At 44.2% G+C, this 16892-nt stretch overlaps 1 protein-coding gene across 5 annotated transcripts in view; it reads left to right on the top strand.

Moving 5' to 3' along the window:
- Positions 1–16892, top strand: part of robo3 (roundabout, axon guidance receptor, homolog 3 (Drosophila)) — a 514962-nt gene that overhangs the window by 486771 nt on the left and 11299 nt on the right. For all 5 annotated transcript variants that reach the window (XM_068053853.1, XM_068053848.1, XM_068053850.1 and 2 more), the window contains one exon: positions 947–1104. In XM_068053853.1, the coding sequence (XP_067909954.1) occupies positions 947–1104 (158 nt within the window). The remainder of the gene's footprint in view (positions 1–946; positions 1105–16892) is intronic.

Raw genomic sequence — 16892 nt, 5'->3', positions numbered from 1 at the left:
CAAAGCATTTGTCCAGAAAGATTATTAATGGCAGAATAGTTAGCTCTGTCTAAAAGCAAAAGCATGAAAAACAAGTTTAAGACTGGTACATGGTAAAATAAAATCAAAATGGCAGTCACAGTCTGAAGTCGTTGAACTCAATGTTGTGCCCACAGGGCTGTAGAGTGCCTAATCAGAAGATAAGGTGCTATTCCTAGAGCTTGCATTGAGCTTCACTGGAACACTGCTTTTATTTAACATAACTTCCTTGCTTTAAGTCTACCAAATTACCCCATCATTATAATAAAGCATTATCACCTTTTACTAGCTGAAGAGCAGCTTCAATTTGCTAAGGACACAAGAGATCCCATGGCACTATTCGAAGATCAGGAAATTCTTCTAGTATCCTTCAACTATTATAACCAAATATAAATTAAGTGGTCGTTCAGTTCATTTGCTGTTTGTGGGATCTTGCTTTGCACAAATTGGTTGCTGCATTTACCTATATAACAAAGTGACTGTGCATTCATTTACTTGATCGTGAGATGTGGGTAACATTGGCAAAGCACTATCCCTAAATGCTCTGAAGGCGTCAAGAGCCAAACACACAGTGGGTAAATGGATCCATATGTAGGCCTGACTATCTGAAGATGTCCGGTTCCTTTTTGTGAAGGACATTAATAAAGTTGTTTTGTTTTTCCAACAAGCCAGCAACTTTCATGGCCATTTTTTCTGATGTTAGTAACCCACAGCCAGATGTTTTTAATTGCAGTTTCACATCTTGCTATAGTGGGATTTGAACTCATGATCTCGGGATTGTTAGCCCAGTACCATGACCACTAAGTGCGTAGGTCTTTATTAGCTTGGCAGTGTTTTGAACTGTGAAAGGTATCATACAAGTGGAAATGTTTTCTAATAGTTTTTGGCTGTTAGATTAACTCTTCATTGTTTTTAATGGCCCTTGCAGAAGATGACTTGATACCGTACAGTAAACCCACCTTCCTGCAACGGGGTCAAATGTCAAGTAATTGCTCCACAACAGGAAGTTCATCATCCAGAGGTTCAACAGGGTCGCGGGGTCATGTAGCAGGGCGAAGCAGAGGAGCTGGAGTAGACCGTGGTGAGGTAAGAGGTAGTGCACTCAACTTCCACAATACAAGGATCTGAAGGCATGAGGTAGTGTAATATTCATGATACTGAAGGAGATCTGTTTCCAAAAACATTGTTGAGCCTGTTAAATGTCCTGAAGAAATGTATCTGTAAACCTTTCTGCCCCATCCGCAGTTTAAATGTATTTTTCTCTCCCCTGGAGATTGTCATCATTTTGCACCCCACATCCAAGGGCAGTCAGATAATCTGCTTGCCGGCATTTATTCTTACCCCATTTAACCAATCATCAAAAGGTGTGCAACAGGGGTCTCATGTGACTGGCACATTATGCCAACGGTATTAGTAAGACTGACCATATGGCAATTGCAGAATCAACACATGTATACAGCAAAGTCAGTGCTAAGGATAAAGCACGGGGTTCTCCACTAGCGGAAATCCTAGCGATGCAGCTGTCGTCAGAATTACACAGAATGTACAGCACAGAAACAGATCATTCAACCCAACTGGTCCGTGCTGGTGTTTGTGCCATATGAGCCTCCTCCCACCTCTCTCCATCTAACTCTATCAGCAAAACCTTCTATTTTTTCTCTCTGTTTTTCTCACTACTCCGTAAAATCATCTCCTGTGGTAGCGAATTCCACATTCTAACCATTCAATTGGTAAAGAAGTTTCTCCTGAATTCCTTATTGGATTTATTAGTGACTACCTTATATTTATAGAAGAATCCCTATGGAATTTCAGGGCACTATATCCTATGTATCCTAATATACCTTTTACAGTGACAATACTTCAAAAGTGATTCATTGCTTGTAAAGTGCTTTGAAATATCCCACGGATGGGGAAGACGCTAGATAAATGTAAATTCTTTCCTTACCTTGACTTGGGCTACCACTTTCAGCCTGCTGCAAAAACTTTGCCTGTCTCCCTGGAAGGATGAAGGCAGCAGAAGGGTTATCCAACCACACGTTGCAAATAACATAAGTTTAAAGTAGGTGAATTATAAGTACTTGTTTCCTTCTTAACATGAGGTTGTGTTTTGTGCTAATTGAGATGAGGGATGTTAGTATTGGGGAATGCTACCCAAGGGTCAGCATCAAACAATCCCAGCTCAGGTAAAGCACAGCCAGATGCCGAGGCAAGTTTCCTGCTAATGGCTGTACTGCCATTTACCAGGTCTGTGTCGGTACAGATATGAATACACCATATTTAGATTTTTGTAGTACATTAATACAGATACTGTACTTATTGACTGAATATATACCAATGCAGGATCAGTATTACTATGAACAGCAACTTACCTGTACCAATACAGAATTGGGTTCAGCATCTGTACCTGCACAGGACGGTACAGCAATACCTGTTTCAGTACAGGACTAGGCCAGTTCAGCAATTCCTGTACAAGTCTAGGTCGGTACAGCAGTTACTCAACATGTAAAACGCTGATTGTAGCATTAATCTATCGTGCAGTTCTGTACACATCTGCAGAAAAATATTTGAAAATGGAAACTCAACCTTTAGATTCACAAATCTTCCAATCCACGGGAACAAAGGTATGTGGGCAGTGTATCTCTGAATGAAGTGTTGAAAAATAGCTTTGCAAGCTGTTGTATTTTAAGAGTTAAATTATCATTTGTTGGAGAAGCATTGAAAATTCCCTTCAGAGAGTTCCGTGTGCTCCCGCTGGAGGGCAAGGATTTACAGATAACTGTATTAGGAGTCCTTTAGAGGTCTATTATGTGTCTTAGATTACAAAGCTAATCACTGTGTTAACATCCACTGAGCCCTCCTGCACCTTATCTACCTGATACTCCCTTAATGTGACTGGCACTGGAATGAAAAGAACAGCTTGTGAGATGGCTCTTGGCTCTGAGGCCTGCACAGACCTGTCAAGCCTTACCTTGTGCAAAGGGCCAGCTTCTGCCTCAATTCATTTCAATAGCTTTTTCTTTTCTTGTGTCTTTTGCCTTCTCCACAAAGGCTCTTTCATCTTGTTTGAAGATTCCAGTGGTGTATCTGTCACAGGAATGCTGTCAGTCGAGTTGTGATGGGACTGTGCTTTGTTCAAATGGGAACCCTCCAGACTGCTTCCACAAACCATTATGGAGAAAATAAAATTGAAAGTCTTCAGTTCAGATTTAATCTATGTCCTGTCTCAATCAGATCTACAATTAGTCTGAGGTATCACTTGTTGAATGATGCTCCTCATCAGCGGAACTTGCTCTGCGTCAACCTACTGGCTTGCAAGATCATCTGGTGCAGTGACTTTTTTTGTAGATTGGGTGCAACAGCTGCTGTACATAATGATCCCTGTCCTGTGCTGATTCTGGGAGTGTATGGAGGCAAGTTATTTCTAAATCAAGTATAATACAACCAATTAGCGAGTGAAGTTACTTCTGCTTTATGAGTTAGCCTTGTCTCAGTGATAGCAGTCTCGCCTCTGTGTTAGATGGCCATGATTTCACCTTGAGCATGTGATCTAGGTTAACACTTCAATGCAGTACTGGGGGAGTGCTACACTATTGGAGGTACTACCTTGCAGCTGAGACGTTAAGCTGAGGCCCTGTCTTCCCACTCTGGTGGATGTAAAAGAACCAATGGCACTATTCAAAGAGCAAGGGAGTTTTCCCGGTGTCCTGGCCAATGTTTACACTCAACCGATGTCACTAAAACAGATTCGATTGTAATTTATTTCATTACTGTTTGAGACCTTTCTGTGAGCAAATTGGTGTGTTTCTCTACGTTACATTAGTAGCTACATTTCAAAGTTCTTCATTGGCTGTAAAGCACTTTGGGACATCCTGAAGTCAGGAAAGGTAGGATATAAATGCAAGTTCTTTGTTTACATTACCCTTGGCCCAGCTCAGAATAAGAGATCCCTGCTTCACTACAATGATGCTTCCATTTGACAAACCAGCTATTCTTGCAGCTGCTATGAGTGAGAGTGCCAAAATAGGGGCAGTTCTTTAGCCCCCTAGCTACTCAAAACTGGATTAGGATTGCCCAAACATATGTCACCTGCAGTGAGCAGATAGAGGTGACTTACATTCCAACAGTCTTGGCTGGATTTCAACCCAGATTGAAAGTGTTGTAGTCCATTGCATTGGGTTAACAGAACTCTGCAGGGGCATTGATGAATGCGACTCCCTTCTGAACTTTGTAATAAAGCCTTCCCACTTGTTGCATAACCTCATGCGACTGGAAAGCTCAATAAATCGCTTGGCCTAATGAGATACATTCATTTGCTTCATTTGCCTTGGAGGATGCTTGTTGTGGATATGATCAAAATAAATATACTTTAGAGTAACGTGAAGCAACACAAACCCCAGTGCAATTTCATCAGATGATCTGCATAATCAAAACTCCCTCTCCAAGCAACTTCAGTTCTTTCAGAGTACTAAGGGTACAACTATTACATAGCATTTACAGGATGGAAACAGGCCATTCGGCCCAACAGGTTCATGCCGGTGTATATGCGTCATACGAGCCTCCTTCCACCCGATGTGTTGCTGCTCACTAATGGAAACTGTCTTGGCTGTTCCAGATTTTGTACACTGACCCAGAATGACTTTGAGCCTTTACAAGATGTTGTACTTTGCTAGTGGCCTGGAGACGGCCTTCAACTCAAATACCTCCCTGAGACCCTAGGCTGAGATGGACTGGGCTTTAGATGTGAGGCATTATCTCTGTGATCTGAAAGGGTTTTTGCTTTTCATCAGAGGAAGAAATTGTGGAGTTTTGTTTCCTGTGGACGTCGTTTCAGGTTATGCACATTGCCTGTCATTGTTTCAACGTGCACTCTGTCACACTCGGCTTGCACTGGTTTGATAAAATTGTCAGCTTGGCTTAGCAGGTGGCATTCTTACCTCTGAGTCAGATGATGATGAACTCCAGGATTTGGATACGTAATCTAGGCTAATCTTCAGTTGCAGTACTGTGGAAGTGCTGCATTGCCAGAGTTCTCCTCCAGGCGAGACATTAAATCAAAACTCTTCCCCATCTGTTTGTTCAGGTAGTTGGTGATTGCTAGGGTCAGATTGATTGATGGTGTACCTTCAGGCAGGCTGACCTCCTCTTCCTGTAGTTTGTCATGCAGAGTGTATATGGTGAACTAGCAGTAAGAAGGGAAAAAGAGGATATGGTGTGAAGAAGCCCTGTGCGATGTCTCCTCCAGTGTTGCTACTGACTGCTGCTGTGACTGTCCCCCTGCCTCTGATGGCCAGTGCGTTTTCTTCCACGGAGGTGGGGATGTGCAGGCGGGCTCAGCCTCCTCCGGTGGCAGCTTTCTTAAGCTGTGATTTTTTTTCTCTTGTAATAAGAAGGGTGTATATTAGTGACAGTTGTGAATAAAAAATGTGCTTGTTTTGATTTGAATAGTTGGTAAGCTGCGTGGAAGATGTAAGGTGTGGAGAAGTGAAGGTTGTAATAGTGGTGAGGAAGTAAGGAGATGTAGTGAAAGTGTGTGAAGCATTTGCAGGATAGTGAAGGGAATATGGTGAATAGTGTGGCTGGAGGTCATGGAGGTGTGAGCAGAGAGTAAGAAAGCAGAATTCTTACCTTGACAGCTCTGTTGAGGTCGTTAAACTTTCTGCAGCATTGCATCATGCCCCGGGCACTAAGCCCCTGGCATGGCCTCCTCTGCGAGCTCTTCCCACTGGTGGCAACGGAAATGTTTCTGCCCCCCAGGGGTGTGAAGGGTGGGCAGGGCACAGGATCTCCCTCTCCCTGTCCACAATATAGCCCCCTGGGGCCTCCAACGAGATATCGGATAACCTGAGTGTCCTATCTGGAGTTCTTGCAGCATTTTAGCCCTTTAGAATGTTTTCCTCCTATCTGCAGCCAGAATGCACCTCCCCTTTAAAAGGTGCTGTCTACCTTTAAGTGGCGTCAGAGATACCCAATCTCTGGCCCTTCTAACAGGGGTGCAGCCAGTAAATAACTTGTATAGTGTTGGCTGTTTGCCTGATGCATTGTATTGCAGTCCCTGCATCAAGTTGATGTGCCGCCTGAGGTCAGTGAACAGGCACGTGTAGCGTACACCCCACCCCCAAGGGCCCGTGCTTGGGTGCGTTGAAATGGCCATGAAGTGTCTGCAGCTAGTTAATATTTAAACCTCGAGCATCAAGATCTGATGCTGGGCTATTTGGGGTCTGATGTCATGTCATTCACAACTTCCAAATTGTAAAATATGCCTTGTTCTTACAAAGACATGGGGATCTTTACAGTGAAATGTCTCACCACAGTCAGAACCAGGGAAAGGGTCGATATCACATCAGGTCGGAGTAGCACATCAATATCCCAGGCAAATCAAATAACCCAGTTAGAGCTCACTGGATGCTACCATCCCACATAGTGCACGGCTTGTTTGAGATTAGAATCTCAACTTCCCAGCATCTGCAGATAAGTTCATTGCCTGTAACCCAGTGCTGCCTGTCAGTTATTGTACTAAAGCACATGTTAATATGTCCAGGCCGGTGTCGGGGAGGAGTGCACTAGCCGCCAGCAGACAGGAAACTGGGTTTATTGAATTGTGACTGAGATCGCAGTTTTACAAGTAACTGTTTGGAGTTGAGGCGAAGACAGTGGGGGAGATTTTCATTGTTGGCATTGGGTGAAAACAAGGCGATGGTACCCCTAAAATGGTGGGAAAAAGTTCACTGCCTCAATCCCACTCCCAATCCAGCCAACATTATCTTCAGAAAGGCCTACTGCTCGGCAGCTGGAATGCCCACCAGTTTCAAGCCATAGACTCTTTTACTGTGCAAATCCGTGTCCAGTGATGTACATTTGATTGACTCTGATTGCCATTTTGGGACACTACTCGGCAGAGGTGCTGGGCCAGCCGAAGGGGAGGCCAAAAGGTTAAGTTTTCAACTATGCTTGTGGGACCAGGAGGAACAGGAGCACCCCTCTGGGCTCCACACACATAATGAGCCTCCCATTGGCATTATCTAATGGCTGTCTGGCACATTTTGTCTGGCTGGCACCTGATCATTTAAATCAACTCCATTGTCTCTGATTCACGCAGACCAGGAAGGTCACAGAATTGATGGCGGAGTTACCTGGTTTAATCCTGACTCGGGTAAGGGTGGCAGAATTAATGATTTAGACATGAATATAGGAGGTATGATCAGTAAGTTCGCAGACGACATGAAAATTGGTGGTGTCGTAAATAGTGAGGAGGAAAGCCTTAGATTACAGGAAGCTATAGATGGGCTGGTAAGATGGGCGGAGCAGTGACAAATGGAGTTTACTCCTGAGAAGTATGAGGTGATGCACTTTGGGAAGTCTAACAGGCAATGGAATATACAATGGATGGTAGGACCCTAGGAAGTAGAGGGTCAGAGGGACCTTGGAGTTCTTGTCCATAGATCACTGAAGGCAGCAGCACAGGTAGATAAGGTGGTTAGGAAGGCATACGGGATACTTGCATTCATTAGCCAAGGCATAGAATATAAGAGCAGGGAGGTATGATGGAGCTGTATAAAATGCTGGTTAGGCCACAGCTGGAGTAATGTGTACAGTTTTGGTCAACACACTATAGGATGTGATTGCAATGGAGAGGGTGCAGAAGAGATTCACCAGGATGTTGCCTGGGCTGGAGCATTTCAGTTATGAAGAGAGACTGGATAGGCTGGGGTTGTTTTCCTTGGAGCGGAGAAGGCTGAGGGGGGACATGATTGAGATATTTAAAATTATGAGGGGCATTGATAGGATAGATAGAAAGAAACTTTTTCCCTTAGTGGAGAGGTCAGTAATCAGGGGGCATAGATTTAAGGTAAAGGGCAGGACGTTTAGAGGGGAGTTGAGGAGGAATTTTTTCACCCGGAGGGTGGTAGGAATCTGGAACGCACTGCCTGAAGGGGTGGTAGAGGCAGGAACACTCATGACATTCAAGAAGTATTTAGATGTGCATTTGAAATGCCATAACATACAAGGCTACGGGCCAAGTGCAGGGAGATGGAATTAGTTAGGACGGGTGCTTGATGGTCGGCGCAGGCGCGTTGGGCCGAAGGGCCTGTTTCTGTGCTGTAAAACTCTATGACACTAAGGCCGGAATTTTACAGTGGGCAGACGGGAGCCGGACTCCAACGTAAGTGTCGGTGACGAACCCGCTTCCGCCCAGCCTGGGGATCTGTCCCATATTTTAGGAATTCCCAGGCTTTAATTGGCCCAAGGCGGGACTTCCACCCACTTGAGGAGGAGATCCTGCCTCAGTGAGCTGCCGGCCAATCAGCAGGCTGGCAGCTCTTAGTCTCAGCAGCGCTACAGGAAGCGGTGGCCACTGCTGGGACTGCAGCCCAGCCGACGCCATGGACCCGAGAGTGGGTAGGTTTGGGTTGCCTCACCAGGGGGATCGGTCGTGCCCTGGTGAGGCTAGTGTGGTTGTTTGGGGGGAGGAGTGGTGTCTTGGATCCCGGGGGTGGGTTGGGAGGCGGGGGCGGCCCTCGATCAGGCACCCTGTGACCGACTGCCATGCCCCCCACCCCCCCTCCCACCCCGGGGCGCGGAATGGCCAGCAGCTATCATGGTGCGGCCTTTCACGTCCCCAGCACACACGCTTGCCACGGGTAAAATACCCATGGAGGCAGGAGAGGGTGTGGCCGTTAAGTGGCCACTTAAGGGTCTTGATTGGCATCGGGTGGGTGGGACTTTTCCTACACCCCGCCCCCCCACTTGACCTCCGTAAACTTGTCCGGAGGCAGAATCGGGGCGGGTAGGCCTCCCAGAGCCTGCTGCTCAATTTTACACTGCCCGCACGCCACCATCCGACCCGCTGGGGTGGCGTAAAATTGCAGCCTATGACTCTAATTGTTCACACTGCTTTGAGATGAGCCAGGCAGAATCAGGCAGAGCTTCTGTTCCTGGTTGCAATAGTGACCCCTGGAGTGGCAGTGCAAGGGCTTTGACCACAATATCCTTCACTCAGGGATATTATTATAGCCAGCGATTGCTGTCAAAGCTTATACATGAGTAATGGCCACTTAGGCAAGGTAATGGAAGGCATCCAAGTCCCCACAGGATGGGGAGGAGGGAGAAAATTGGAGAACCAAAATCAAAGCATTAATAAAAGTGAGCTGCAGGCCTGTCCAGGACAAGGATTGAATTAAACATCCACTTTCAGTGATTTAAAAAAAAAACAGGTTATGCTCTTTGCCATAAAACACTATGACAAAATCACAAATTTTCAACACATTTCATAGAGGACAAAAAAAACTTTTTAAAAGCTGGGCTTCTGTCCCACACCAGCTCCCAGCTGTCCCCTTTGCTCTGCCTTCGCCTTGCTTTATCTCAGGGTGATAGTCCAGAGGGATAGGCAGAGACCCTATTGAACATGGAGCTTCCCTTGGTGAGCATTCAACCTCTGTCTAAACTCTGTAGGTCATTGAAATTAAGATGGAAAATTGTTTCAAATTCCAAATGTCCAGACCATTCTTTGAGCCATCCCTTATTGGCTGCTTGACAGATCATATGTCTGTAACACGAGTTGCTTGGTGACATCAGAAGTGTTTCAGTTTTATTGTAAAACCTGGAACACGACAAATCCCACAGTGCAAGTGCTTGCAAGTTATTTTGAGGCAATGTGCATTATTGGGTCCTTTAAAAACAAAGGAATTGTAGTTTAATGTTTATGTTGAGACAGTACAAAGAGATGTAAGTCTGAACACAAATTGAGAAGCTACCAATGCTGGGTAATGGGGCCTGTCCAGAAATGTTCTGTTGTTCGAGTTGCACGCCTGCGATATTCACTCACAACAAAAGTGGAAATATGGCTAAAAATAGGCAAGCTCTGTCCTCTCACAAGAGCCAACAAAGTGGCATTAAAAAAAGTGGAAATTTATATAACATCTTATCACATCCTCAGCATGTCCCAAGACTCTACAGGCAACAAATTACATGAATGCTTTAGCAGAGAGCTACTACCAAATGAAAATGAAAGACTTGTATTTGCATAGCACCTTTCATGACCTCAGGATGTCCCAAATCACTTGACACCCAATGAAGTATGTTGTAATGTAGGAAGCCCAGCAGCCAATTTGCACACAGTAAGGCCCCTAAACAACAATGTAATATAGACAAGATAATTTGTTTTAGTGATGTTGGTTGAGGGATAAATTTTGGCCAGGATACCAGGGAGAACACCCCTGCCCTTCTTCAAAATAGTGCCATGAGATCTCCTTCGCCCACCTAAGAGGGCAGTTTAATGTCTCATCCGAAAAAGTAAGAAAGACACTGGGAATCACAAGTGCAATATCCACCCCCCTCCATTACTGCAATATGGCTGCATTATTTTCGATCTACAGGATGCTGCATGGCAGCATCTCACCGAGATCAATTTTCGCACCTCCCGCCCCTACAACTTCGATACCCGAGAAGGACAAGAGCCGCAATGTGGTCGGAACGCCATCACCTCCGATTCACATATCATCCCGACTTAAACAATTATTTCTGTTGCTTCGTCATCACTAAGTCAGTATCCTGAAATTCCCTACCTAATAGTATCAGGGGAGCATCATCAAAGCAATGACTGCAATGATTTCAGGAGAAGGCCCAGCACCACTTTGTCAGGGCAATGAATGTGGCTTTTCCAATGTTTCTGCACCCTGAGAACAAATTCTTAAAATCTCATAGCAGACCTGTATTTTGAAGAGCAGATCACAATCGTATGCAGAATGTAGGAGCATTGATAGCCTGATCTCAAGTAAGGGAATTTAGTCCATTTTTCCCCTGGGCTAAGTAATATATCCTAATCCTGCTGTCTGTGCATCAACTAGAATGTTCTCACAGGCTTTCTAAAGACCTCACGTCAATTGGAGTTTCTTGTTTGCATGCAAGAAATTCATCGCTCAGTTTTCACTATGTGCTGACAGAAAATAGCCTTTTCAGGAACATAAAATGCTGCAGGAAACAGACCAAATCTGCCACAATTCTTGTAATAAACCTTCTTGGACAAAGTTGCTTGGCATTACTGGGGCTGCTATGAGGCCATGTGTAGATGCTGTTACAGGACCTGTGCGCTGAGATAAATTTAATACATATTGCTCACTTACAAGGTTCCTGAAACCCCTTTTACAATAAAGGCAGTGCCTTTATATTCAGATCTGCTCTAATGTTAATGATTTTCATCATTGCTAGTATCTAGGCTTTTGTGGCCTTCCAGGCCTCAGTTATAAGTAGCAGGATTTCCTCTGTCAACATATTATGTTTCTGCAGCTAAAAACTTGCCAAACTCTACATTCAATCATAATTATTTGAGAAATGATTTTATATTAATTTATTCAATTTCGCTAAAAATATCCCAGCCCGTTATATTCCATTCAGTCTGTACCCTGAAGCATCTATGTATAATAAATGTCTCCCATTTCATTACAGACAGATTGTACCCTAAAGGGGAAGAGATTGTATTAAGCTATCTTGAAGTCTAATGAATTGAACATGCTTTTAATATATGAATTACATACGTAAGGATAGACTTCAAAGTGTGTGCTGTGGCTGCATTTTTTTCTTCACTGCCTAAGGTCAGAATATTAGAAAAATGTGAAATGGAATCAAATATCAGAGATTGTGCAACTCGATCGCCTAATGACCCGAAGGAAACCTGTTCCTATTTTTTGGGTCTCCCGTGGGAAACTGTTGCTTTAACAAAATTTTATTTTTGCAATGCATAACAGACATCTTTAAAGGATTTATTTAAGCCTGTAATCACATCCCCTGCCACCTCCCCCAACTGTGGACCAGGGTTCCTGGTTTGTGAGCAGGTGTCATGGAGATCCAATGACAGTAACTGCCTCCCAGAAGCTATATGTCAATTCTTATATGTTTGTGGGGTGGGGGTGGTGAAGGGGCCATGGAGTAGATACCGTGTGGCGAGTTTAAGATCACTGGGCTGCAAATCCCCCTGACGAATTGCCGTTCTGTTCTACTCAATGTAATAAAAGTTCAGTGGGGGAGTGACAGCCACAAAATTGATTGACTCCAAAGTTCAGAAGTTGAAGTCTGTTCTTTCACAACCATACAAATGTTCAACCAACTGTTGCAATTCAAATAAGAAAATTCTCTAATATTATACCCATCACCACTACCCCATAGATCAGCTGAAAAAAAGTCTCACCTACTGAGCATAAATGGGGAAGACTAAGGTTATGAAAACAGAAAATGCTGAAACACTCAGCAGGTCAGGCAGCATCAGTGGAGAGAGATACAGCGTTAACATTTCAAGTGGATAACCTTTTGTCAGGACTGGAAAAAATTAGAGATGTAACGGGGTTTAAGCAAGTACAGAGGCAGGAAAAGGGCAGAGTGGTGATGCGGGGAGAACAGACAGCAAGGTCTGTGATCAGATGGAAGACGGGAGATTAAATGACAAAACGGGTGAAGGTGCAAGGCAAAAGGAGATGATAATGGGTCAAGAAAAGTTACAAGAGATGTGTCTTGGGGCAGTGTAAATGGCAGAAATCATTACCAACAGCTGCTTTTCAGAAAAATTGGGGGCCGAAGATATGATCTGAAATTGTTGAACTCAGTGTTGCGTCTGGAAGGCTGTAAAATGCCTAATTGAAAGATGAGGTACTGTTCCTCGAGCTTATGTTAAATTTCATTGAAACAGTATAGGAGACCAAGGAAAGAGAGAGGTCAGAGTAGAAGTGGGGTGGAGAATAAAAATGGAAGTTAGGGTCATACTTGCAGACTGAATGGAAGCCTGTGCTTCCAATTTGTGTTTGATCTCCCCAGTGTAGATGGGGCCTTTTTGTGAGCAGTAAATACTAGAAGTATAAAATAATAGAAGCAAAAGTAAATTGCTGTTTCACCTGGAAGGATGTCTGGTTCCCTGGACCATGGGGTATCTCCAGCGCTTGCACAGGAAGGTGCCGTGGGAAGGAAAAGAGAATTGCACCAGGGTATCACAGAGAGAATGACTTCTTCAGAATGCAAAAAGAGGAGGGGAAGATGTGTTTGGTGGTGGCAGAAATGGCGCAGGGTGATCCATTAATTGTGGAAGCTAGTGGGATGGGAGTTGAGGATAAGGGAAAACCTATCATGGTTCTGGGAGGGAGGGTTCCATGTTCGACTGCCCTGTCAACGACAGTGGAGGGGAATCCTCAGTTGAGGAAAAGGAAGACATATCGGAAGCACTGGTCTGGAAGGATCATCACGGAGATGGTGAAACTGAGAGAATGGAATAGCGTCCTTACAGGAAGCAGCATGGGAGATATCACTGAGCAGTTGCAGAACATTCTGAGGGGTGAGGGTAAATAGCCAGAGGTTGAGTCCTATATCGTTACGAACAACATATGTAAAAAGTGGGATAAGGTCCTTCAAGGAAGATTTTAGGGAGCTAGGAAAAAGACTCAAAGGCGGGACCTGAAAGGTAATAATCTCCGGGTTACTCCTGGTGCCACACGCTAGTGAGTATAGAAATAGGAGGATAAAGCAGATGAATGCCGTGGCTGGAGAGATGGTGCAGGAGGGAAGGCTTTAGATTCCTGGGACATTGGGTCTGGAGGAGATGGGACCTGTACAGACCGGATAGGTAGCACCTCAACAGGGTCGGGCCCAATGTCCTCACAGGGAGGTTTGCTAATGCTGTGGGAAAGGGTATAAAATAATTTTTGACGGGGTTGTGATCCAGGATGTAGCATTAGAAAGGAGAAACAAGGTGCAGCAAAGGATTGGGAGAGACAGAAAGAAACAGTAAGGTACTATGTGGGGTCAGACTAACAGTCAATATGGTAAGATCAAATTCAGATTTAAAGTGCATGTATGTAAATGGACAAAGCCTGGTAAGTAAGGTTGGGGTGATCTGCATGCTGGAATACGATGTTGTGGCGATAACGGAGACTTGGCTCAAAAAAGGGTAGGACCGGGTACTAAATATTCCTGGATACAAGATGTTCACAAAAAATAAGGAAGGAAAGAACAGAAGAAAGGTGGAAGTATTGATCAAGGAGAATATTATGGTGCTGGAGAGAGAGGATGTCCTAGAGGGGTCAAGGACAGAATCTATTTGATTAAAGTTAAGAAACAGTAAAGGTGCCATTACACTACTGCATATATTCTAGTGGGAAAGATACAGAGGTGCAAATTTACAGGGAAATCACAGAGAGGTGCAAAAACTATATAGTAATACTGGGGGACTTTATTACTATCTTAGTCTATATTAGGATAATTAGTGTAAAGTGCAGAGAGGGAGAAGAGTTTCTGAAGTGTGTTCAGAAGAATTTTCTATATCAGTATGTTCCAGCCCGACAAGGAAAGAAGCATTGCTGGATCCAGTTCTGTGGAATGAGGTGGGACAAGTGGATCAAGTGTCAGTCGGGGAACATTTAGAGAGCAGCGATCATCGTATCATAAGGTTTAGATTAGCTGTAGAAAAGGACAAGGAGCAAACTAGAGTAAAAATACTTAACTGGAGGAGGACCAATTTCAGTGGAGTGAGAACGCATTTTTTTTTAGAGATACAGCACTGAAACAGGCCCTTCGGCCCACCGAGTCTGTGCCGACCATCAACCACCCATTTATACTAATCCTACACTAATTCCATATTCCTACCTCATCCCCACCTGTCCCTATATTTCCCGACAACCTACCTATACTAGGGGCAATTGATAATGGCCAATTTACCTATCAACCTGCAAGTCTTTGGCATGCGGGAGGAAACCGGAGCACCCAGAGGAAACCCACACAGACACAGGGAGAACTTGCAAACTCCACACAGGCAGCACCCAGAATTGAACCCAGGTCACTGGAGCTGTGAGGCTGCGGTGCTAACCACTGCGCTACTGTCCCAGGTAAATGAAAGTGAAAGATTGGCAGGCAAAACTGTATCCGAATAATGGTCTGCCTTTAAAGAGGAGATGATTTGGGTACAGTTGAGGTACATTCCCACAAGGGAGAAAGGTAAGGCAAACAAAGCCTGAGCTTCCTGGATGATGAAAGAGATAGAGAGTAAGATGAAGCAGAAAAAGGGTATGTATGACAGATGTCAGGTTAATACTGCAAGTGAGAATTAGGCTGAATATAGTAAGTTCAGAGGGGAAGTGAAATAGGAAATAATAGAGGCAAAGAGAAAGTATGACAAGACAATGGCAGCTAACATAAAAGGGAATCCAAAAGTCTTCCATAGACATATAAACAAAAAAGTTAAAGTGTAGTAAGTGGAGGGGTGGGAACAATTAGGGACCAAAAAGGAGATCCATGCATGGAGATGAGAAGGCATGGCTAAGGTATTAAATAAGTACTTTTCATCTGTCTTTACCAAGGAAGGAAATGCTGCTCAAGAATTAAAAACAAGAAATGTTGGAAATACTCAGTAGGCCTGGCAGCATCTGTGGAGAGAGAAGCAGAGTTAACGTTTCAGGTCAGTGACCCTTTATCAGAACTGGCAGATATTAGAAATGTAAAAGGTTTTAAGCAAATAAAGCGGGGGGTGGGGCAAGAGATAACAAAAGAGAAGGTTTGATAGGACAGAGGGTCACAGAGAATAACTGACCAGAAGGTCATGGAACAAAGGCAAATGGTATATTAGTGGTGTGCTGAAAGACAATGCGTTAGTACAGAGAGGGTGTGAATAGAGTGTAACGCACAAAGCACTCCAAGCACAAACATTAAAAATACCAAATGCATTTTCCTCTCCCTTCCAAAGGGATCGTTCCCTCTGTGACACCCTGGTCCACTCCTCCATTACCCCCACCATCTCGTTCCCCTTCCCAAGGCACCTTCCCGTGCAATCGCAGGAGGTGTAATACCTGCCCATTTACCTCCTCTCTCCTCACTATCCAAGGCCCCAAACACTCCTTTCAGGTGAAGCAGCAATTTACTTGTACTTCATACAATTTAGTATACTGTATTCACCGTTCACAATGCGGTCTCCTCTACACTGGGGAGAACAAACGCAGATTGGGTGACCACTTTGCGGAACACCTCCATTCAGTCAGTAAGCATGACCCCGAGCTTCCAGTTGATGGCCACTTCAAGGCCTCCCCCCCCCCGCACTCTCATGCTCACATCTCTGTCCTGGGATTGCTGCAGTGTTTCAGCAAACATCAATGTAAGCTCAAGGAACAGCATCTTATTTACCAATTAAGCACACTACAACCTGCCGGACTGAACATTGAGTTCAATACTTTCAGACGGCGCCCCCCTTTTTTATGTTTAGTTATTTTTTTACATTTTATTTGGTTATATTAGGTTTTTTTTCATTTGTTTAGTTTGTTTCTACTGTGCCTACCCACTGTTTCTGTTTTTTTTTTAACGTTTGTGCTTGGAGTGCTTTGTGCTTTACAGTGTATTCTCACCCTCTCCATACGAACGTTTTGTCTTTCAGCACACCATTAACATACCATTTGCCTTTGTTCCATGACCTTCTGGTCAGTTATTCTGTGACCTTGTCCTATCAACACCTTCTCTTTTGTTATCTCTTGCCCCACCCCCCGCTTTATTTGCTTAAAACCTTTTACATTTCTAATATTTGCCAGTTCTGATGAAGGGTCACTTACCTGAAACGTTAACTCTGCTTCTCTGTCCACAGATGCTGCCAGGCCTACTGAGTATTTCCAGCATTTCTTGTTTTTAAATAGTCAACGAGGAGGTAGTTGAGATACTGGAAGGGCTAAAAATTGATAAAGATAAATTAGAAAGGCTGGCTGTACTTAAAGTTGCTAAGTCACGAGGGCTAGATGAGATGCATCCGAGGATGCTGAGGGAAGTAAGGGTGGAAATTGTGGAGATACTAGACATAATCTTCCAATCCTCCTTAGAGGCATAAATAGAGGCATAGATTACAAAAGCAAGGAAATTATGATGAA

This window comes from Heterodontus francisci, chromosome 22 (genome assembly GCF_036365525.1).
Source record: "Heterodontus francisci isolate sHetFra1 chromosome 22, sHetFra1.hap1, whole genome shotgun sequence".
Lineage (NCBI taxonomy): Eukaryota > Metazoa > Chordata > Chondrichthyes > Heterodontiformes > Heterodontidae > Heterodontus > Heterodontus francisci.
Note: the sequence above shows the minus strand (reverse complement) of the source record. Positions and strands in the feature narration are given on the sequence as shown.